Source organism: Schistocerca cancellata, chromosome 4 (assembly GCF_023864275.1).
Source record: "Schistocerca cancellata isolate TAMUIC-IGC-003103 chromosome 4, iqSchCanc2.1, whole genome shotgun sequence".
Lineage (NCBI taxonomy): Eukaryota > Metazoa > Arthropoda > Insecta > Orthoptera > Acrididae > Schistocerca > Schistocerca cancellata.
The window spans coordinates 502,205,927-502,229,964 of NC_064629.1; the positions used below are offsets into that span (position 1 = coordinate 502,205,927).

The 24,038-nt window shown below is 42.8% G+C and overlaps 1 protein-coding gene across 2 annotated transcripts in view; it reads left to right on the forward strand.

The window, feature by feature from the left end:
* Nucleotides 1-24,038, forward strand: part of LOC126183723 (thrombospondin type-1 domain-containing protein 7A-like) — a 1,149,604-nt gene that overhangs the window by 631,787 nt on the left and 493,779 nt on the right. For both annotated transcript variants that reach the window (XM_049925914.1, XM_049925915.1), the window contains one exon: nucleotides 19,708-19,843. In XM_049925914.1, the coding sequence (XP_049781871.1) occupies nucleotides 19,708-19,843 (136 nt within the window). The remainder of the gene's footprint in view (nucleotides 1-19,707; nucleotides 19,844-24,038) is intronic.

Below are 24,038 nucleotides of genomic sequence, written 5' to 3' on the forward strand. Positions count from 1 at the left end.
AGCTGAATTCTTGTAAGACACTGTATTTCCGTATTTTATTTTCATACAAAGCCCACCATTCAAGAGATTTCATAATTAGCGTCATTTTTCTATTTCCAGAAAAAAAGTTAAATTTTTAGATGAGTGGCCAATATTTAACTAGTTATTGATTAGAAGCTGTCCTTGTGCTACCAGACCTAAATTGACTACCACTGTTTTCGTATATCAGACGGCCTGCAGGAAAAGATCTTGCCCCAGTAAGTGGGCAAGATATATACTGATAGGCCATCGAGATTTCATGTTGTTATTCTGCCCAGTATCAGGCCGTCGGAAGGCATGGACTATAACCATACTTGTAGGGTACCACTTCTTTGAATGGATACTGGGGGAAGATTATAGAAATCGCAACGCAAATAAAAGATTTAGAAACTAGCATAACAAAATAAATTTTGAAATTAGCAAATGAAACCCACCCTTAGCCGAGGGCAGCCTCCACTGACATAGACACATTCACAGAATGAGACATAGAAATAGCTTTCTCCTATAGCTACACAAATTTAACGCTTCAGAGAGAGAATACTGGACCATAAGAACTAGGTTTCGGCAGCAAAAAAAGGGAGGGGTGGATCTCGGAATTCGTTGTACCTCACCGCATGGCTGGCGTTATTGCTCTCCCGTAATATCGCGAAATACTCCCGATCGCCAAACTACAGAAACCGCGATCGAATCCGAACAGCATTATTAGTTTGTGCCTTATGTCAGGAACCATTAAGCTTCACCGTCGCATGGTGGAGCATACCTGTGGACAATAGGCGGTTGCGGGCGAGACGGCAGACAGTGGCCCATTCAAGATGACGTTCCATAATGGCGCCGGAGCGGTGGTGCTCAGGACTTTTGTTAGCTAGTCGGACCTGACACTAGTGTGTCTACGGCTGAAAAATCTAGTTCCGGTGCCAACTTGCTGGGTTGTCAAGCGGCTGACTATCGCCTGCTGGGCCATAGACCTGGCTACTTCCTTTTTGCCCCAGAAGTTTCCAAGCCTGGCGCATCCGCGGCCGTTGGGACGACGGAATGATCTGTGTTCGTGCATACCTCAATACGAATAAGACGCTCAATGTAAACTCGATATTTTTAACAGCCACCGCTATTTTGAACAATTTATTCATTCCTCTCAAAATGACGTAATCAGTAAACTGTTTACAGATTTCGGTTCCTGTGTGCCTAGGGAATTATTATTACAAATTTTCTTTCGCTTCTGTAATTTTTTAGATACTTTAGTTGGAGGTTGAACCTTTAGACACTTCTAAATGAAACTGATATGCAAATTTTGGATAGAGCAGCAGTTTTTATTTCGTCCAGAATCTGTAACTAATTTCATACTCATTAATTATTCTCGACTCGCCCTTTGTTTCTGGCCTTTCACGGCCACCCATGCGCTCGACACTACACGTAGCGTTATTGGCAGGGTTAATAACACGATATGCTATGTTACATCCTGTCAGTGAGATTCGCTTCAAAACTAATTTATTCGCAAGTTTTTCCTCAGTTATACTCAGTAGTTGTTTCACAACAAGGAGAGCATTGTTAGGTGTGGACAGTATGGCTCTACTGCATGTTCGAATACAGCGATACTTACGTTTGTCCAGCTACGAGGAGTCGCTGCTGACTCTTACCATAAATATACGTAATGTATTGCTTATGAAGAGTTGGAAAGAAGATTTACTCTTCGACTACACTACTAGCAACAAACTGCTGCAAACTTTAATCACCGAAAAATATTTAGCAGTACTCCTCCTGAACGACCCGGAATAGAACGTTCACATAAAACTATGCGGGAGTGCTGGGAAGCAATGCCTCAGAATTTTTGATGTGAAAGCTCTTAAAGCTTTTTAAATAAAACAAACGTTATTAGCATTCTATATTTTTTTTTCCTTGATGTCTGCACATTTGCAACCTTCTGACACTAGAGGGCCCCATATTGAAGCGTGTGATATGGCGATGTGTAACTGTGTGCTGTAATCGAGTTTCAGTTTCGAATAGTTGTTTCTCACACGGAGCACCCTCTCCTTCAGCATGACAATGTCAGGCCACACACGAGCGCTGCGGCAGCTGCAACAATCCGACGGCCTGGGTTCAGTGCCATTAATCATCCTCCATACAGTTCGAACTGGGCTTCATCCGATTTTCATCAGTTTCCAATACTTGAAAAACACCTTCGAGGACTTTACTTTGATAGTGATAAAGCGGTACAAGCAGAGGTGACGTTTTGTTTCCGTCAGCAAAGTGAAACATTCTGCAGTGACTGTATCACCAAAATGGTCTCTCGTTGACAGAAACATGTTCATCGCCAGTGTGTCTATGGTGAAGTACAAGTTCCGCTATGCGATGAATGACAGACGCCACTGGAGTACGACCCAGTCACTGAGAGACTGAGCAACTGAGACTTAGCCCTTAGGTCCGCGACGGCGATCTAAACACTTGCAGTGGAGACGGCGTTGGCGGTATGTTGCTTGTGAGTATTTCTTTGGCCTCTCTCCTGATAAGTGCACTTGATCCAGCGCCTTCTATCAACCTTCTTTGCTATGTCTTTGCCGACCGGTTTGCTGGCGACAGCTTACGCCAACTCATTCCTCCTCCCCCCCCCCCCCTAAATGCCGCACCATTGCTGTGTTGGGAGGATGCGAGTGGCAACAGGGAGGGAGGCAGGACGCTGGATGTAGAGATGAGCTGGGAGCCATGACTGTGGAGGACAGCACACTCCTGGCTGTAACCCTCCATCTGGGTTGCGAGGCAACAGGAACATCCTCCAGAAAACTACTGCCAGGGCACACGTCCAGCCCTGAGGGCGTGTTCTGGGGCGCTGATGGCGAAAGAGATGGCGGTGGCGATTCTATGTCATGTCTACTGGGTCGGTGAGCGTTGACGGCAGGGCAGAGGGCGCGACGTCCACCCGCTCCTCCTGGGGTGCCCTGTACACCAGTGGGAGGCTGCGAAGGGCACTCGGTCCCATGTGGCCTTGAATTTGGGGGAAGAAAAGCAGCAGAATCACGAGGCAAATGACACGCACGAATCTGGTTCTGATGGCTGTGCTGCAATCCATAGGAACCTGCAATGAAGTACATATAAGAGGCAATGTATTCTTGGATCGCGCCTATTTCCCAGCGCCGACAGTTGGCATAAATCCTGCAGAGAACAAGCTGGCGCGGCGCAAAGCGATACTTGCGGACCACTGGAGGCGCCGGATGCTGCAGTAGGTGTAGCAAGTGTAGCAGTGTCCGATGGCGGCGGCTATGCAGATGTTCCGCCGGTGATGGTCCGTCTCGTGGGTGGGAGCCATAGGAGGCGAGGAAGATGGTTGGTTGGTTGGTGTGGGGAAGGAGACCAGACAGCGTGGTCATCGGTCTCATCGGATTAGGGAAGGATTGGGAAGGAAGTCGGCCGTGCCCTTTCAGAGGAACCATCTCGGCATTTGCCTGGAGTGATTTAGGGAAATCACGGAAAACCTAAATCAGGATGGCCGGACGCGGGATTGAACCGTCGTCCTCCCGAATGCGAGTCCAGTGTCTAACCACTGCGCCACCCCGCTCGGTGGCGAGGAAGAGTTGCGGCGTCTGTTCCCATGTGTGGGTGATGTGCAGCTTGGCCATCTGTTGCTTAAAAGTGCGTTCGAAGCGTTCTGCTTTCCCGTTGGACTGGGGGTGAAACGGAGCACTTGTTAGGTGACGAATGCCGTTTCGTTCACAAAACTGTTCAAAATCATGTGAAGTAAACTGTGGTCCGTTGTCCGACACAAGTACTTCTGGCAAATCTTCTATGCAAAATATGGAGGGAAACGCTTGAATGATGGGGTAGGAGCCATAGACACCGCAAATGGGAACTTTCTGAAACAGTCTACCACTATGAGACAACGAGTGTTCCAAAATGGTCCTGCAAAGTCAATGTGTAATCATTACCATGGCAATTGAGTCTTAGGCCCAACTGACAGTGTCTGTGATGGAACGGAATGTTTTCCCGCGCATGCGTGACACTGTGACATGTGTTCAATGTGGGCGTAAATGCTCTGCCAAGTACAGTGCCGTCGCGCTAACTGTTTAGTGCGAACAATTCCCCAATGTCCTTGGTGGAGCAATCGCAACACATCCTTTTGCAACACTTTATGAATAAGCACTTTTCATTATCCACTGTCAGTTTGAACTAGAATCACACCCTCTTGAACTCAAAGGTTATGCCGACGTGCAAAATATCAGCGCACAAATGAGTTCTGGATACTGTTGGATGAACGAGGCTAAGATGTGCGAATGTAATGTAACAAAATCTTGAGATCTGGCTCTGCTTCCGTGGCCTGTGCAATTTTTCTGTAGTGCAAGAGAAAAGATTCCAGCTATTCAGAGTCTTGCGCATCAATTTGGCAATAAGATGCAGCAGATGCATCAAAATCAGAGTCTGGGCCAATCGGAAGGTGACATAGAGCGTCTGCATTGCCATACTCTGCCGTAGGTCTGTACACAATTTCATACTGATACTGCGAAAGCAAGAAAGCCCATTGTTGCAATTTTTGAGCAGTGCGTGTAGGAGCTGGCTTTGACAGATGAAACAAGGACAGCCAAGGCTTGTGATCTGTCATTAAATAGAACTTGCGACGACACAGATCGTGCTGGAAATTTGTCATACCATACACAATATCAAGAGCTTCTTTTTCTGTTGGAGAATAATTGCACTGAGTTTGAGTTAACAACTACGAGGCAAAAGCAATAGGTCTGTCTTTTGCACCTGTTCTGTGCGAAAACACAGCGCCGATTTCGTAAGAAGAAGCGTCGACTTGCAAAACTACTTGCTTGGCAAGGTCAAAATGTACCAAACATCTTTCACTGAGCAAGGCATTTCTGAGTTTCCAAAATGCGTCTTGACAGTCTTTAGTCCACACGAAAGGAACATTTTTGCGACGCAAGCGATGCAATGGAGCCACGATCCGAGCGGCGTTCGGTACAAACCGAATGTAGCATGTCATCGTGCCTAACGCTGATTGCAGTTCAGGCACATTACGAGGAACAGGCAGGTCACGGATTACAGGCAAATGAGATTGGAGGGGGTGCACACTCTGATTGTTTACCACATGACCTAAGTGCTGTAGTTCAGTTTAAAAAAAGTCACACTTTTCGAGACGACGCTTGAGTCCTGCTTCTGACAACACTCGAAAAAGAGTACGCAAATTTGCAATGTGTTCCTCTGGTGCACGACCTAAGACGACAATATCGTCAAGATAGTTTGAACAAAGTTGCACTTTTGCAGTCAGTTATTCCAAGTAACGTTGAAAAATGGCGGGTGCGGAAGCACTGCCGGAGGGCAAACGCAAATACTTGAAAATTCCTAAGTGTATATTTACAACAAACACTTTCTGTGATTCTTCATCCAATGGAATTTGCAAGTAGGCATCACGTAACTCTATTTTAGAAAAGTAACGTCCTGCACCAAGACTGTCCATGAGTTCCTGAAGGAGAGGTAACGGATAAGTGTCAACTACTGTCTGTGGGTTGACTATAGACTTAAAGTCAACACAAATGCGAATGCGACCAGAAGGCTTAGGCAACAAAACAAGAGGACTTGCTCATTGACTAGCCTGAACTGGTGCAGTTACGTCAGTATCTTGCAATTCTTTCAACTCACAGGTTACTTTGTCTCTTAAAGCAATTGGAACGAGGCGGGCACGGGAAAACGTAGGCGGTACATTGTCGTTCAATGTAACATGCGCTCCAAAGTAATTAACTTTTCCCATTCCGTCTGAAAATAGTTCAGGAAATACTTTAAGCAATCTAGCTGCATTGTCTTTTGGATCAAAAGCCAATATTGAAAGCACATTGTCTTGGATGCTAAGTCCAAACAAATCAAAGGCATCTAAACCGAATATGTCCTCACTGTCTCTTGATTTCAACACAGAAAAATTCACTGTCCTAGTGTGAAATTTCTGGAATAAATGCAAGAACCCAATAAAAAAAATGGAAATACGATAACCCCTGCAAGCTAAAACACACACAGGTTGATTAACTTCGATCTGCACCGTTGTGTCCTCATCGCCACTGTTGTAGCCACGTTGATGTTGTTTACTCTTGTACCATAGGAATTAAGGGAGAGGATGTTGTTTGGTGGCCAGTATACTCTTTCTACAACACAGCTGCACACATTTATTGACAGGGTTCTTTAGTTACATAAACAGGAAGCTACTTATCTTCAAGAGAGTCCATGTATAGCGGAACAAGCTCTTCAATAACAGTCCACGGTAGCGTCACTGCTTGTGAAGTACAAGTCCTACTATGCGATGAATGACAGACATCACTGGAGTGCGACCTAGTGACTGAGATAGTGGCTGAGAGACTGAGCAACTGAGACTGAGCCCTCCGGTCCGTAGCGGTGATCTAAATACCTGCCGTCGAGAGGTTGTTGGCGATGTGTTGCTTGCGATTATGTCTTTGGACTCTCTCCTGATAGGCGCACTTGATGCAGCGCCTTCTATCGATCTTCATGATACATCTTTGTCGACCGGTGTGCTGGCGACAGATTACGCCAGCACACATTTCGTAATATAATTCCCTCAATATCACAAGATTTAAATCGACTACAGTTAATATCTTTGTTTCATTTTTGTTGATATTTATCTTATAACATCGTTTCAAGATTTTATCCGTTCCTTTTAGTTTCCCTTCGATAGTCCTTTGTTGTCTCCAACGGAATAAAAATGTCATCAGTAAGCTTGTAAGCTTTAAAATGTCTGTTCCCTGAACTTTAATTTCCTTCCTAAATTCCTTATTGGTTCACAAACATCTCCCACAAAGGCACAGCCCAAGGCGTGGGCTGGCACATTCATTGAATGACTTGTGCTAATTCTCAATTGAAACATTTAAGCGCATTATGTCACTGCATTCCTCGTATACAAAGTATCAAAATTCTTTAAATATTACATAATAACATTAAATAACAATAACCATCACTTCAATACCTCGTTAGATTCGGAAAATAGCTGCTAGCAACCACCGGAAAGAAGTGTGACACTGAAGATGCGTAAGGAAATTGGTTATGTCCTTTACAAAGTAACCATACAATGTCAAACCTAAATTTTAATTGCCTGACAGGGAACTGAACCCAACTCCCAGTCCAGTAGCTTTAACGCCGCTCCACGCTGCATACTCTTTTGCAAGTGTAACCCAGCTGACGAACGTTCTGTAGGTATATTTGAAGAAAGGGATTGCGGCAGTCAGGTAAATGCAGTATTTCTCGATTTCCGGAAAGCATTTGATTCAGTGTAACATCTATGCTTATTGTCAAAAATACAGTCATATGGGATATCAGACAAAATATCTGACTGGACTTAGGATTTCTTGATAGGGAGGGTGCAGCATGTTATCTTGGATGGAGAGTCATCGATAGATGTGCAGGTTACTTCGAGTATACCCCAGGGAAGTGTGTTGGATTCCTTGCTGTTCATGTTATATATTAATGACGTTGATTGCAACGTTAATAATAACCTCAGGCTTTTCGCAGACGGTGTAGTTATTTACAACGAAGTACAAATATTTAGTCAGATCTTGATAAGATTCAAAATGGTACAGTGACTGGCTACTTGCTTTGAACGTTAAGAAACATAAAATTGTACACTTCACAAAACGAAAAAGCATAGTATCCTACGAATACAGTGTTAGTGAATCACAGTTAGAATCCGTAAGCTTATGTAAATACTTGGTGTAACACTTACTGGGGACATGAAGTGGAACGATCACATAGGCTCACTCGAGGGTAAAGGAGGTGCGGACTTCGTTTATTGTTAGAATACTAGGGAAGTGCAAAGGAGATTGCCCAAAAATCACTGGTGCGACCCATCCTCGAATATTGTTTGAGTGTGTGGGACCCATACCAGATAAGTCCAGCTGGGGACGCTGAAGGGCAGCACGAATAGTCACAAATTTGTTTCATGCACGAGAGAGTGTCACTGAGATACTGAAAGAACTGAGCTGGCGGACTCTTGAAGATAGACAGAAATTATCCCGAGAAAATCTACTGACAAAATTTTAAGCACAGTCTTCAAATGATGAGTCCAGAAATGTACTAGAGCCCCCTACTTATCGCGCCCATAGGGATCGTGAAGATAAGATTAGATTCTTTACAGCACGCACAGAGGCAGTTAAGCAATCATTTATCCCGTGGTCCATACGCGAATGAAAAGAGGGAGAGCCCTAATAACTGATACAATGGACCGTACGCTCTGCGATAAACTTCACAGTGAGTCGTAGACTATGAATATAAATATTAGTCTTATAAATAGATCTGGTAGGTATTGAGACCTCAGAAACTTCGCGTTCGTCTCGTAATAGATGGTGTTGAGATATCCGCTATCTGCTGACGACATCCAACAAGTTTAGTTTGAGAACAACCATCACTGGCGATCTGCTGTGTGCAAACCGTTATGAACAAGATAAACTATCAAATATTGTATAATATTAATAAAATAAAGAAATGCATATTTATAACTACACCCGCCTTTCCGAAAAGGTATATAAGATCAGTCATAATAAGTAGTAGTTGCACAGCGCTGGTCCCTTCACAAGTATATACGTTTGTCAAGAAACCGAAAATACACTAGCCGTCCCACTTACTACTTATCCCTATTTTACCTAGCTCTCAGTTGTCACTTTGCTGTATAAAAATGCAGAAGGTAACCTCTATCGTACGGAAATTTGATTTCCGTCCACAAGTTCTATTACGTATTCCCGACATGCTGCCTGTTGGAACAGCGACCATCACAGAAAAAAGTACTCTTTTTTATTCTATAGTCACAATTTTGTATTTTGCAGCCGGCCAGAGTGGCCGGGCGGTTCTAGGCGCTTCAGTCTGGTACCGCGCGACCACTACGGTCGCAGGTTCGAATCCTGCCTCGGGCATGGATGTGTGTGATGTCCTTAGGTTAGTTAGGTTTAAGTGGTTCTAGGTTCTAGGGGACTGATGACCTCCGATGTTAAGTCCCATAGCGCTCAGAGCCATTTGAACCATTTGTATCTTGCATACTGGCTACTGATTTCAGTACACAGTACAATCCTCAGGATATTCTACAATCAAAAAAACACATTAAATTGATAAAATAATAAAGTGAGAAACGTTTACAACATTTTGTCTTCATAATAGCAAACGTATGGTAGCAAGTTCAGTCCTAAAATATATAGGTAGCCGACGGCCGGAGTGGCCGAGCGGTTCTAGGCGCTACAGTCTAGAACCGCGAACCGCTACGGTCGCAGGTTCGAATCCTGCCTCGGGCATGGATGTGTGTGATGTCCTTAGGTTCGTTAGGTTTAACTAGTTCTAAGTTCTAGGGGACTGATGACCTCAGCAGTTAAGTCCCATAGTGCTCAGAGCCATTTGCACCTCTGGCTGTAATAACGGCCTTGATAAGCCTGAGCATTGAGTCAAACAGAGCTTCGATTGTGTGTACTACAGCTGCCCATGCAGCTTCAACACGATACCACAGTTCATCAGGAGTAGTGACTGGCGTATTGTGAGAGATCTGGACAATATGCTGGTCAGGGCAGCAGTCTAACATTTTCTGTATCCAGAAAGGCCCGTACAAGACCTGCAACATGCGGTCGTGCATTATCCTGCTGAAATGTAGGGTTTCGCAGGGATCGAATGACGGGTAGAGCCACGGGTCGTAACACATCTGAAATGTAACGTCCACTGTTGAAAGTGCCGTCAATGCAAACAGGTGACTGAGACGTGCAACCAATGGCACTCCATAACATCACGCCGGGTGATACGCCAGTATGGCGATGACGAATACACGCTTCCAATGTGCGTTCACCGCGATGTCGCCAAACACAGATGCGACCATCATGATGCTGTAAACAGAAGCTGGATTCATCCGAAAAAATTACGTTTTGCCATTCGTGCACCCAGGTTCGTCGCTGAGTACACTATCGCCGGCGCTCCTGTCTGTGATGCAGCGTCATGGGTAACCGTAGCCATGGTCTCCGAGCTGATAGTCCACGCTGCTGCAAACGTCGCCGAACTGTTCGTGCAGATGGTTGTTGTTTTGCAAACGTCCCCATCTGTTGACTCAGGGATCGAGACGTGGCTGCACGATCCGTTACAGCCATGCAGATAAGATGCCTGTCATCTCGACTGCTAGTGATACGAGGCCGTTGGGATCCAGCACGGCGTTCCGTATTATCCTCCTTAACCCACCGATTCCATATTCTGCTAACAATCATTGGATCTCGCCCAACGCCAGCAGCAATGTCGCGATACGATTAACCGCAATCGCGAAAGGCTACAATCCGACCTTTATCAAAGTTGGAAACGTGATGGTATGCATTTCTCCTCCTTACACGAGGCATCACAACAACGTTTCACCAGGCAACGCCGGTCAACTGCTGTTTGTGTATGAGAAATCGGTTGGAAACGTTCCTCATGTCAGCACGTTGTAGGTGTCGCCACCGGCGCCAACCTTCTGGGAATGCTCTGAAAAGCTAATCATTTGCATATCGCAGCATCTTCTTCCTGTCGGTTAAATTTCGCGTCTGTAGCACTTCATCTTCATGGTGTATCAATTTTAATGGCCAGTAATGTAGCTTCAGGGGAATTCGTACAATTTATTTATCAATGCCGTGGTCAACTGTCTCCAACAATCACATCTGTCTGAGTTTTTACTGCTTACAACTGCCTGGGTGTAATATTCTTCTGTTATTGCACTTGATTTTCTAACAGTTAGTGTTTTCTAGAAATGTGTCTACGTCTAACACACAGAGAGTAAGTTCAATATGATTGTGTTCGCGGGACTTTATTGCTGACCGACGTTCTTAAGTAGGTAATGTAAAGGTAAAGTTCCGCGCTCTGGCCATAGACGAGCTAGTCAGGTCCGACCGACAGCCGTGTCATCCTCTACCAAGGTCCATATCAGATACAATAAAGAGAGACATCTGTCCAACAGACCACTCTCCCTGTCATTGTCGGGCTTCTTGACCATGTAACCACTATTAATCGGTCGGGTAGCTCCTCAATTGGTATCAGGAGGCTCAGTGTACCCCGTACCAGTCCTCTCACCAAGGAAAGACAGCTAGCAGTACCAAGAACCGAACTCGGATCCTCTGCATCGCACTCAGCTGCCCTGGCCACTCATCTACGGAGGCGAATGACGCCCATAAGTGCTGCTCGTAAGTAGCCCCATGTCGCTAAGGTCTTCAGCCTGAAGAGGTTAGATGGAGCTCTCCACACAAATCCATCCAATGCATTCTCTTCAACTCTGCATATTATGGCAACCTATATCCTCTTGAATCTCCTTACTGTAATAGAGTCTTGGTCTCCATCTACTCGATCTGTCCGGCTAATCTTCAGAATTCTTCTGCAGGACCACATTACCAAAACTTCTATACTCTTCTTGTCTGAACTACTCATCTTCAACGTTTCACTTCCATACATGGCTACGTTACAGACAGATATCTTTAAAAAGGACTTCCTAACACTTAAATTTGTATTGGATGTTAACAAACTCCTCTTTTCCATAAATGCTTTTCCTGCTATAGCCACTGTGCATTTTAAGTCCTCTCTACATCGGGCGTCATCTGTTCTGATGGTCAAATAGCAAAAATCGTCTACTACGTTTAGTGTCCCATTTCTCAGTCTAATTCCCTCAGCGTCATCTGATTTAATATCATGACATTTCGTTGATCTTGTTTTACTTTTGTTGATGATACTCCTAGAACATCTTTTGAAGACACTATCTATTCCATTTCTCTGCTCTTCTGAGTCATTTGTGGTCTCTGACAAAACTACAGTGTCATCGGCAGACCTCAAAGTTTTTATTTCTTCTCCCTGAACTCTAATTGTTTCCAAATTTCTCCGTGATTTCCTTGACAGACTGAATAACATCGGCGGTAGGTTATAATCCTGTATCACTACCTATTCAACTACTGCTTCTGTTTCATATTCTTCGACTCTCATAAGTACAGTCTGGTTTCTCTAAATTTTATTTGTGTATTTTATACCTGCTACTTTTAGAATCTCAAAGAATGTATTCCATTCAACACTACCAGAAGCTTGTATTCCAGAAAGTAAATATAAGGATCAAAAGTAGTGAGACATACTGTTCCACTACCAAAGACACCGTAATAAAGTATGATTTTTATTAGTGCAAAACTGTACGAGATAGCAGAAGAAAGAACAGACTGACGCTACAGCTAGTGCAGCCATTAGGGACAAAATGTGACGTCTTTAAATACGTCACTTATTAAAAAAAGGTAAATAATCAGGTTTCAATGAAATCAAGTAACTGGCGTTGTGAAATGATGGTATGCTGCAGGAGGAACAACAATCAGAATCGAGACGTTCCTCGTTTTATCTACGGAGACGCGACTCATGAAGAGAAATATGTACTAGTATAAGGAATTATTGCCAGCTACGTATCGTTTTTCTTGGGAGGCAGATGCGGAAGCAACGTGTTCAGAACGCCAGTTTCTCTTATTTAGTACGACATACTGGAGACAGTATCTGGTAGCAGACAAGCATTCGCTTTTCTAGAAAAGTTATTCTAGTAAAGTAAAACTGGCATGTAGTGCTGTTTTAACTTTGCAAGTGACGTATGTACTTTTCGCAGAGAGAGAGAAAATTTCGAGCGTATTTCTGCGTGGCTGGATATGCTTTGAAACTTACGTCAAATTGAAGCTGTGCTCCGTACCGGGAATCGAGCCCGACCTTTAGAGTAGGAGAGCCTCGGCAGAAGTGAGGTAACGGCACAGTAAGCTTTGAGGTGGGTCCCAGACTGCTCAGTCAGCGGAGCGTGGCCTGACAAAGGCAAATTTCTGCGTCAGTGTAGACGGTTTTAATCAGTGAGGAAGGAGGAAAGTTCATTTCAAAGCACTCCGTACTACAAAGTAAACTCTAATTCTGAGTACATGTTACTTTAGAGCAAATAAATAATGTTGACATAACGTTTGAGCTTTTGTTTGATAGCAAATTTTATTGCTTTTGACTTTGTTTGTCAATGTACATGTATAATTTCATGTACGAGAGTATGTGTTTGTCGGCCATTTCCACTTTGTTTTTGTAATTTCTTGTGGTGCGTGCGTGCGAGCGTGCGTGCGCTCGTGCGCGTGTGAGAGCGGGTGCGTGTTCGTGTATGTGTGTGTGTGTGTGTGTGTGTGTGTGTGTGTGTGTGTGTGTGCGTATGTGTGTGTGAATGTGTGCATGAGTGCGTGCGTGCGTCCGTGATTGAGTGAGTGTGACGGGTGATACGGACAGGTGATGGGTGGGTGTGCGTTGGGTGTGAACGTGGTCGTATGCGTATTTCCACGCGTGATTTCCTTAGAATCGATCGAGCAGAGATAATTCTTCCTCTAAGCTTTTTCTCTTCAATCAACGTCAGCCAATGCATAATCCATCCATCTTCCTGTGGGTCTTCTCTTCGGCCCAGTGGAGTATTTTTTCTTTCGTCATTGTCTCTGGCATCTTATTACCTAAATTCAACTTCAGATACAGTAACCTACGCTTCCTTCGGACTTTGATAAATTTGAGAAGGCCCAGTGGAGTATTTTTTCTATCGTCATTGTCTCTGGCATCTTATCACCTAAATTCAACTTCAGATACAGTAACCTATATTTTCTTTGGAATTTGATAAATTTAGCTACATTTTCCCATAATTCAATATTATGTCTCATTCTCCAACCCTCTGCCTCCCTCACTGGTCTATTATTTGCAGTATTTTCTCATACTAATGCTGTTAGGTTTTTTGTATCAGCTTCTGACGTGTTCCACAGTACCGATTGACAAGTAACAACCGATCACACAGAGAAATATCATAGTTTTAATTTTGTTGTTCTTATAATACCTGTAAGTTTGCAAAACAAAATCAATTTCCCGCTTGTATCCTATACGTACAACAATGTGTCATATTATCATCATCCAATATAGAGAAACCTGTTTAAATGATGTGGTTAATAATTTTGAAATATCTATTAATTGACTGCAGATTGTGTAGTGATTTTCTGATTTTAAAACTGGACCTTACTTTCTTTGTCTTGTTTTCATTTACAGTGAAATCGTTATTGTTTCTACTGCCGCCATTACACCAATTATTTATTTAATATATTTTTTATCTCTTACCCTAATGCTGATACCTTCTGCGTATGGATATTTCTGACTAGATTGGATCATTATTGTGTCTTTTTTTTTCATTTTCTGTATGAGACTAGATAGTGTTATGTTAACCTGCTCTACAGAGGGACCATTACCCTGTCACTCCAACGGTATAGTTAAAGCTCTTGATCATTCTATTAATCACCCTCAGTTTTCTTACTTTCTCAGCTGTATTAATATTTTTGTCAAAGATGTCAGTTGTTTTACATCTGTATTCATCGTACGCATATCAAAACTATCAAATGTCTGTGTGAAATCAGTAAATAGGAAGTGAAGATCTACATCATTTCCATAAAACGACTCTGTTATTTTCCTAAGAAGAAACAGGTGATGCGAGGATCTTCGGTTTGGTCGATAGCATGATATTTTCAGTGCATTTATTATCATTTCATTTAGCATTCTTTTAAATACGCCGTACAGATTACTGATATTGCCTTTATAATAATTTTTTTACCAATAGAATGTATTACTCCTGGTTTTTGATTCTCTGCCGCTTTTTAGTTTTCTCATGTCCTAGTTAAGAGCCCTCCTGTTTTAGGATGAATATTAAATGTGTTACAAGGTGGTAGTATAGACTAATTCTACATAATAAGTTTCAATTTTTAGTATTTGCAGAGATACAGTTGTTAGAATTTAACCCAAACAAATACTCAGCATCTGTAAATACACTCTAAGGAAAAAAAAACACGCGCCACGAAGGGATTATCTGATTCGGATGGAAATCGATAGATGTGACGTACATGTACAGACAACAACTGACTACAATTTCAGAAAAACTGGATGATTGATTCAAGAGAAAGAGCTTCAAAAATTAAGCAAGTCAGCAACGGGTTGGTCCACCTCTGGCCCCTATGCAAGCAGGTATTCGGCTTGGCATTGATGAACAGAGACGTGGATGTCCTTCTGACGGATATCGTGCCAAATGCTAAAAATCATTAGCTCGTCACAATCCAAGCTGGTTAGAGGGACTTGCCCACAAAGCTCCTTATGTTCTCAACTGGGGAGAGATTCGGCGTCATTGCTGGCTAAGGTGCGGTTTGGCAGGCACGAAACAAGCAGTAGAAAGTCTCGTCGTGTGTAGCAGGACATTATCTCGCTGAAATTAAAGCCCAGGATGGATTACCATAGAATATCGTCGACGTACCTCTGTGCTTAAAGATGTCGCGTATGACAACCAAAGGGGTCGTGCTATGAAATGAAATGGCACCCCGGACCAGCTCTCCTGGTTGTCAGGCCATATGGAGGGTGATTGTCAGGTTGGTATCCTACTGCTGGCCGGCGCGTCTCGAGACACGGCTCTCTGGCCGTGGAAATCATTGACTGGAGTAGAATTATCTTCAGTGATGAGTCTTGCTTCGAATTGCTCCACTTCGGCGAATTACGTGTCGATGAGGATGAAACAATGATGAGGACAGTACAACACCCAATCCTCGGGTAGAGAAAATCTGTGGCCAGGCCAGGAATCGAACCCGGGTCCCGCGCTAACCACTCATCTATGGAGGTAGACTTGCTTGTGGATAAATGACCCTAATTATTTATAAAATCTGCACATTTCTACTTGTCTTGTGTTTATCCTCTGCATTTAGGCTTCATTCATCGTCAAATCATTTCTTCTTGTTGCTTCTACCGACTCTTTAGACTGTTTTCTGTTTCTTGTTCTAATTCTCTTGGTGTGCTATGTCTTCTCATTTGATATCAGAGCACAATTTATTTTCGCTATTTTATTTTTTAATATTTCACGTTCATTCAGTATTTCTTAGTTCTAACTGATTCTCTTTCCGTGTTAGTAATCTGAATCACAGTTTAGTCCCTTAAACCCAGTGCAGGTACACGAGTAAGGAGAACAAAAATACATTTCTAAACACATAGTCGATTTGATTAACCATCTTGTTAACAATAGACTTCCATATCCCGAAGTGGATGATTTTTATAAGGAAAGTAGGTACTGAAATTGAGTTAGTTGCTCTTAGCAGCAAACCAATTAGAATAATCAAATTATCTGGACAAATACATTTATTTCTGTTGAAATTACCGGTGTAACAACGTGGCTTCTGCAGTGGTAGCTCTAAACCGCGGGCCGTGTCTTACGATCTGCGGATGTCCTATTTGGACCGAGACCAGTAATTTCGTTAGAAATATATGTGATTGTGTCGTACAATTAAATAGTTCTGAAATCAATCGACCACTGTGGTCTCTAAATTGATAGAACTGTCATCCTTTTCAGACTAATTTAGCAAAGTACTATTGTATCCTCCTGATAGCCCCCTATATTCATATCGTCCAAGTATGAATCAAGGTATATCCAAACTGGAAATAAGTCACATTTTTCCACATTATTGTGATTTATGATGTTCATAAAATTACTCCATTTTTACTGTTCCTAGGTATGTTGTTATTACTGTTATATCCTTGAATACCCCTTTTAAACCTGGAGTGATAGGTCTTATATTTATGTATTAGATTTTCCTTTATAATTTTTCTTGTTGGCAGTCCTGTTCTACATTGGTCCGATCGCCTTTGGATCACTAAACAGAGCGTAATACTTGTGGCCTAATTCCTTGAAGTGTCAGTATATCGCACTTTAAATTCCGAGTATTTTCATCTATTTCTTTCACTTTTCTAGAGTCGGGTGCTCTCTTCCGTTTTCATTGAATCATTTGGTACATTTTTGTAATGTAATCCTTTTCCGCTTTGTGGCCACATCCCCCCTCCCTCTTCCACCACTCAACCCTCGCTGTCGATGACCGTGCACGTAGCTTTGCCACCACCAGCATAAAAATCACCATGTTCCTACGATAAGTAGTGTCTTATTGAAAGGGGGAAATAACATCGTTCCGAAATTATGGCTTATGCTATGGACAGAAACAAGACACTGACAGCCCAAAGATTGAAAATTTGCTCAAAATTATTCTGGACCTAATGTAGAACAGTTTTACCAGCAAAAGTATGAAATCTGTTTACGCAAAGACACAAATCTAACAACGTTCAGCTTGCACTCATCAAGTCACTGATGGAACAATGGTCCCTTTTTGTCGGCCGGAGTGGCCGAGCGGTTCTAGGCGCTACAGTCTGGAACCGCGCGACCGCTACGGTTGCAGGTTCGAATCCTGCCTGGGGCATAGATGTGTGTGATGTCCTTAGGTTAGTTAGGTTTAAGTAATTCAAAGTTCTAGGGGACTGATGGCCTCAGAAGTTAAGTCCCATAGAGCTCAGAGCCATTTGAACAACGGTCCCTTTGCAAACAATTTCAACTTTCCCCATCTGCAGCACATCAGGGTCTCATCAATCACGAAATGGAAATTAAGGCGAAAACTGAAAATGTTTTATTTGCAACAGTTCCACCTATAGTCACCGCTCCGACTGAGACGTTTGCTGTAGCATTGTAGCGAATTTTCCAATACCCTCGTCTTAGAAGGCAGCCGTCGGTGTTATCTGCAAACTCTGTGCACGAATCTGCAGCTAATAGCCAGCGCTTCACGTGAGCAGAGGTATAAAATCAGGGAGAGCCAAGTTCGGCGTGTAAAGTGAGTGATCAAAAACGTCCTATAGAAAACGCTGCAGGGGCGTCCTCACTGCCCCTGCAGTGTGCTACCAAGAATATTGTCATGAAGAAGGAAATGTATGACAGTTACGTTGTGTGGTCTGCATGAAACCAGGCGAAATCTCTCACAGCCACTCATACTTGACGGGAGACACTATTTTCTAGGCATCTTTACGTGATCAGTGTGTGCTCAGATCTGTAAAGAGCTAAGGGACACGATCGACAGGCATACTAGAGACACTGTCCAATACATCTATGCAAAAATTCGTCGGATCTTCACAATGATTTCCATTTCGCGATCGATCGGACCTTACCCTCCGAATAGCCCTCGTAGGACTCGTCAAAGAGTTTCGGGAAAACTGGTACACTCAATATGAACCATGACATATACATAAACTGTCCAATCGAAAGTACCTGCACATCAGTTAGTGATCGTTAATGTGTGATGTGTCGACCCTTCACCTTTATAATGGCTTCAGTTCTACTGGGGACACTTTCAGGGAGGGATTTGATTATCTGGTGAGGATTGGCAGAAAGGTAAGATAATGGGTCTGTAGCGCAGTCGACGAATCCGATTTTTGTAACACCGAGTAGGCCTAGTCAATTCCGCATTACATAGGGATGTCCGAATACTTTTGATCAGATAATGACATACTATAGTGAGCTGACAAAAGTCATGGGATAGCTCTTAATATCGTGTCAGACCCGCCCAGCGTAGAGCAGCAGCTCGACGTGGCATGGACTCAACAAGTCCTTGAAAGTCCCCTGCAGGAATACTGAGCCGTTCTGCCTCTGTACCCATCCATAATTGCGGAAGTGTTGTCAGAGCAGGATTTTGTGTACGAACTGACCTCTCAGTTATGTCCCATAAATGTTCCATGGGAATCTTGTAGGTCGATATCGGTGGACAAATCATTCGTTCGAATTGTCCAGATTGTTCTTCAGATCAATCGCGTTCATTTGTGGCTTGGTAACATGGAGAATTGTCATTATAAAAACTTCATCGTTGTTTGAGAGCATGAAGACTATTAATGCTCTCCAAGTAGCCGAACATAGCCATTCACAATCAGTGATCCGTCCAGTTGTATCAAAGGACCCAGTCCATACCATGTAAATACAGCTCACACCATGGACCGCCACCAGCTTACACAGTACCTTGTTGACACCTTGGGTCCATGGCTTGTTGGGCTCTGCGCCACACTCGAACCCTACCATCAGCTCTGACCAACTGAAATCGGGACTCAACTGATCAGGCCACTGTTTTACAGTCGCCTGTGGTCCAACCGATATGGTCACGAGCCCAGGAGAGGCGGTGCAGCGCGATGTCGTGCCGTTAGCAAAGGCACTCGCGTCTGCCGTCTGCCGCCATAGTCCACTAACGCCAAATCTCGCCTCAATGTTCTAACGGATACGTTAGTCGTACGTCACACATTGACTTCTCCGATTATTTAACACAGTGTTGTTTCTCTGATAGCACTAACAAGTCTACGCAAACGCCGCTGCTCATGGTCGTTAAGTGAATGCCTTCAGTCACTGCGTTGTCTGTGATGATAAATGACTGAAATTTTGTATCGTCGTCACACTCATAACACTGTGGAGATCGGAATACTGAATTACTTAACCATTTCCGAAATGGAATGTCCGATGCGTCTAGCTGCAATTGCCATTCCGTGTTCAATATCTGTTAATTCCCGTCGTGGAGTCATAATCACGTCGGAAACCTTTCCACGTGAATCAGCTGAGTAAAAGTGACAGCTCCGCCAATGCAATACCCTTTTTTCCCTTGTGTACCCGATACTACCGCCATCTGTCTTCGGTCCTTCTACATTTCGACCAATGTGTCTAGAGTTTTCGCATGTGGTTGGGGAGCTGAAAACTTGAGTTCTATCATATGACTTTTGTCACCTCTGTGTATTATAATATGGTTGATAAATTTTGAAAACTGACTTGATGGTCTTTTAGACAGAACTTATCTTGGAGGTAATCGATCTGATTACGGAAACGTTGTGGTCGTGTTTCAGCCTCTGTCTGGAAGGAAGGAGCCGCAGGAAGGTGCCGCGCACCGTTCAGCCGTGCGTCGTGGCAGAGGACTGCGTTGTGAACCAATGGTCTTCGTGGACCAAGCTGCAGGATGGCTGCGTCGATGGTGCCGGAAGGGTAAACTCCAAATTATCTTACATTTATTGAAAGTTCTTATTACGAGAGTAATCTTAAGATATATTGAATATATGGATCTACTAAAGTAAAGTGAACAATATTTAGTTGAGACAGGAATGTGAACCGAAAGAGTAATTCATATGTAAGTCTTCGGTCTTTCAACATTTCGACCAATGTGTGTAGAGTTTTCGCATGTGATTGGGGAGCTGAAAATTTGAGTTCTATTCTCAGATGTATTCTGCAGATTTCTTTTCATTTGTATACAAGGTGCCTGAGAAATTTTATTTGCCTGTCTTGTTGTTACTCGTTATTGATTTACCTACCTCATTTATCATCCTGTTCCTAAAATTTCACTGCGATAAAAATACCAATGAAAAAATTGCAGAATGTATTTGGGAAGCGGACACAGGTTCACTGCCCCATAACGGGATGCCTTGGTCGCTGCGTAAGCAGCGGTTTCATTGGACGTCATGGTTACATAAATGTAACAGTATCTTTCATTGATTTCTGGATAAAATGTTTTAGTTGCCCGTGTATATGATTATTAAAAATGCTCAGTTTTCAATTATCTATCGATCCCGTCAATTTTAAGTCGGCCGCGTATCATGAACTTCACGGATCGTTTTCTCAAAAACGAGAGTGAAAGAGGGAGGGAAAGGGGGAGGCTGTTGTGCCAAGTTATCTGAGTCTTTCATTTTAGGTTGTACACAAGTGATCTGCCAAATACGATCCGAATCGGCTGGCCGTGCATGGTGCCTTCCCTAGAGGGGAAGACCGTAAACTTGATAATACTTATCTTCCATGCATTTCGGTTGACATGCTTGTAAAACGAAAAATCAGAGTGAAAATAGAAAAATACTCTAAATTTCCTTATAGAAGCTCCCTAGAGGGAAATGAATCTTCTGAGATGTACATTGTTGTAATCCCATCAACTCTGAAGAGATAATGGAAAATCAGCAATTCATTTGAAATGATTGTTATTAAGAAGGCCACCAAGAAGAGTAGTATCTGGAATGTGTTCACTTCAGTGAATGATACCAGACGGTGAGGAATGATTAAAATCATCGTGATTGTGTAACTTTTCTAAATACGTTGGTCACGTCTGTAACCAAATTTAGCTCAACAAATTAGAAATCTTTGTATTCGTGCGAGTATAATATTGTTTTTGTCTATCCTGTTTCCTGTTATTTTACACACTTACGGAGGGAAAATGTTCATTATATTTAGTGGATTTTGAAAATCGGATAAACGATATAATTTACTACGTTTCTTCACTGTGCTATCTTTGTGCAGAAATATGTGCGTACCAAGTGTGTCAGGTGCACGTTGTTCATGTTCCGCGTCCAACGAACACACGAAAATTTGGTTCCAGCCTTAATGTATTCTATTTCTTTATGCAGTAAAAATCTTAAAGAAATTAGCTGCTGAGGTTGTAGAAGCTACAATGGTGTGCGAAACCTAAGGACGAAAGTAACTATCGCATGATGTGTCACGGCCAAGTAACACAATTCGTTGAAACTTTGACCATACACAGAAAGAACGGTTACTGTATAGCACAGAAGGTAACTGAAAGAAGTACACAATGAGACGAATAGAAATGACAGTTTTATTCAAAGACTTATTTCGCTGACGTCACCGGTGTTCATGATATTTCCCTGGACCTTACATTGGATGGTTGTTTTCGGGAAGGAGACCAGACAGCGTGGTCATCGGTCTCATCGGATTAGGGAAGGATGGGGAAGGAAGTCGGCCGTGCCCTTTCAGAGGATCCATCCCGGCATTTGCCTGGAGTGATTTAGGGAAATCACGGAAAACCTAAATCAGGATGGTCGGACGAGGGATTGAACCGTCGTCCTCCCGAATGCTGGACCTTATAAACGGGTGGACACAATTTTTAGAGACTGAGAGATCATCACGGACGGCAATGCATTCTCTGCAACATGCTCCCTTACTGGCCACAAGGTTGGTAAGGAGTTGCTGTGTTGGGACGTTCCATTGCCAACCAGCGCGGGTAACTACTGCTGGATGCTCGTTGGAGCCTGTGGACGGGCTGCAATACGTCTCGCAACCGCATCCCACAGATGCTCGAAAGGATGTAAGTCGGGGAACGGGCAGACCGGTCCATTGTCCGAATATCCTCTCGTTCCAAGAACTCCTCCACCTGCATGCACCTCTGAAAAGACGCTCATGGGAAAGGAGTATAGTGTCACAATAACGTTGACCGGTGAGCGTACCTTGTTCAATAGTTGCAGATCGGTATGCCCATTCAACATTATGCTTCCTCACTCAGTAACATCTGAACCATCAAAACAATAAAGTTCGACAATTTTCCTGGGTGCATTACGCGTTGCCACTTTCCGCTATACAATGAAATGGCGAAATTCATGGGATAGCGATATGCACATACACAAATGGTGGTAGTATCGTGCACACAAGGTGACTCGTAACTTAGCAAACTGTTCATAACTGCATGGTGTGTTTATGACGGCAGCCACCAACGACAAAAATGGACGTCAAAAATGTAAATATGGAATTTGGTTGACTCACGTAACGTGGACATTTCTAATATTTCCAAAATGACAGGAAACATCACAGCTACGTTTTTTCAAAGTCAATATACAGGAGGCAAAGTACATTTCGCTGTGTAATTGATTCTTACAACTCTCTCAGTCTACCTAAACGTGGTACCAACATTTCTTTAATAGCTGTTGTACTATAAACAACGCTATGTAGTACTTTTTGATGAAAGAGATGTTTTTCAGTTAATCTTTTTGCACAAAAAGCTGAAATCTGCACCGCAGAGCAGTTAGAGACCAATTATGCGATGTTTATATGGCAGCAATACTGATACTACATTGTTTTGGCCGCATTACGTTTCACTTTTGCCTAATAGCAAGCTTGATTTTTCAACACATATCATCTCACACATCGGAAAGTAATGTATCAATTTAGACCACTGCTATTTTCAGAAGCCACGAAAAGCAACAAAAATAATTCTTCGAATGACTTCTAGAAAAGGTCATTGCTTCAGTATCTCTGCAGATAGGAAAACATAATTATCAATCAATCATGCTCATGTTAAACGCGACCCTTGCATATGCTAGTCAAAGAAATGACGATGCCTCAAAATCTTGAGCCATGCGACTTACATTTGGAAATTTCACTATCAGAAAATTTGTAGCTTCATGATTTTTTTTATTTTTTATGTTAGTCTTGGCAGACAGATGCGACAGTCCAGAAACGAAAGTAAATTAGTAGCTGAAATTATTTATCAAAGCCTGCAGTGCGAACCATATTTGAGTATATAAAACGCTTGCTCCGTGTGGGGTAAAACAAATCTCATTTCGTCTGCTAATTGGAACTAGTCCCCTCTGTAAATGTTACGCTCTCAAATTATTTGGAGACCAGAGGAAGTTTTATAGGGAAAACATGTGTAGCAAACAGTAAACGAGAGGTAAAAACTATTCATCCGTGAAATATTCCTTTGTGTTCATAATTATTCTCCAGAAAATTGTAAATATTAAGTTCAGTAGAACCACATTGTCATTATGATTTTCTCCTTTCTTGTAATTTCAAACTGAACACTAGAACAGGCAGTAATTGTTAATTAATGGTGGTCAGCGTAATATAATTTTTTCCGCGTACAATCTGAACCTCCTAACTCTAAAGAGAGTAGAGTGGCAGAAGATGCTCAGATTCAAAGACGATCTCAAAGAATTGTCAATGTCTTTCTGCTGCTTGCCTATAAACATATACAGGGTGAGTCAGTATGAAAGGTACATGCTTTAGGATATGATAGTATTTGTGATTCTGAACAAAAAACTTCGTATGGCTATATGAACTGTTCCTTATGGTTTGGTAGATAGAACGCATTTCTGTATTATTCAAAGAATGTCATTATTTACAACGTACTACAGTAGTACAGATGAAGTTGAGACGCAGATGAAGTTGAGACGAACAATTTGATACGGGACACTTTGGTTTGTTAAGTTGGAAAGCTACCTCAGACTGGCCTATAAAACTACCTAAGCTACAACACATGCGCTTCGCGCGAGATTTTCAATATTCTGGCGCTCTCTTCGTGCAAGCTATTAGTCCTAGAGAAAAGTTGAGTAGAACATTTTTTGTGGGATATGTAATGTAGTTTTATTTCGTACTGCGATACTTTTTCGATGTAACTCTAAGAGTTATTCAA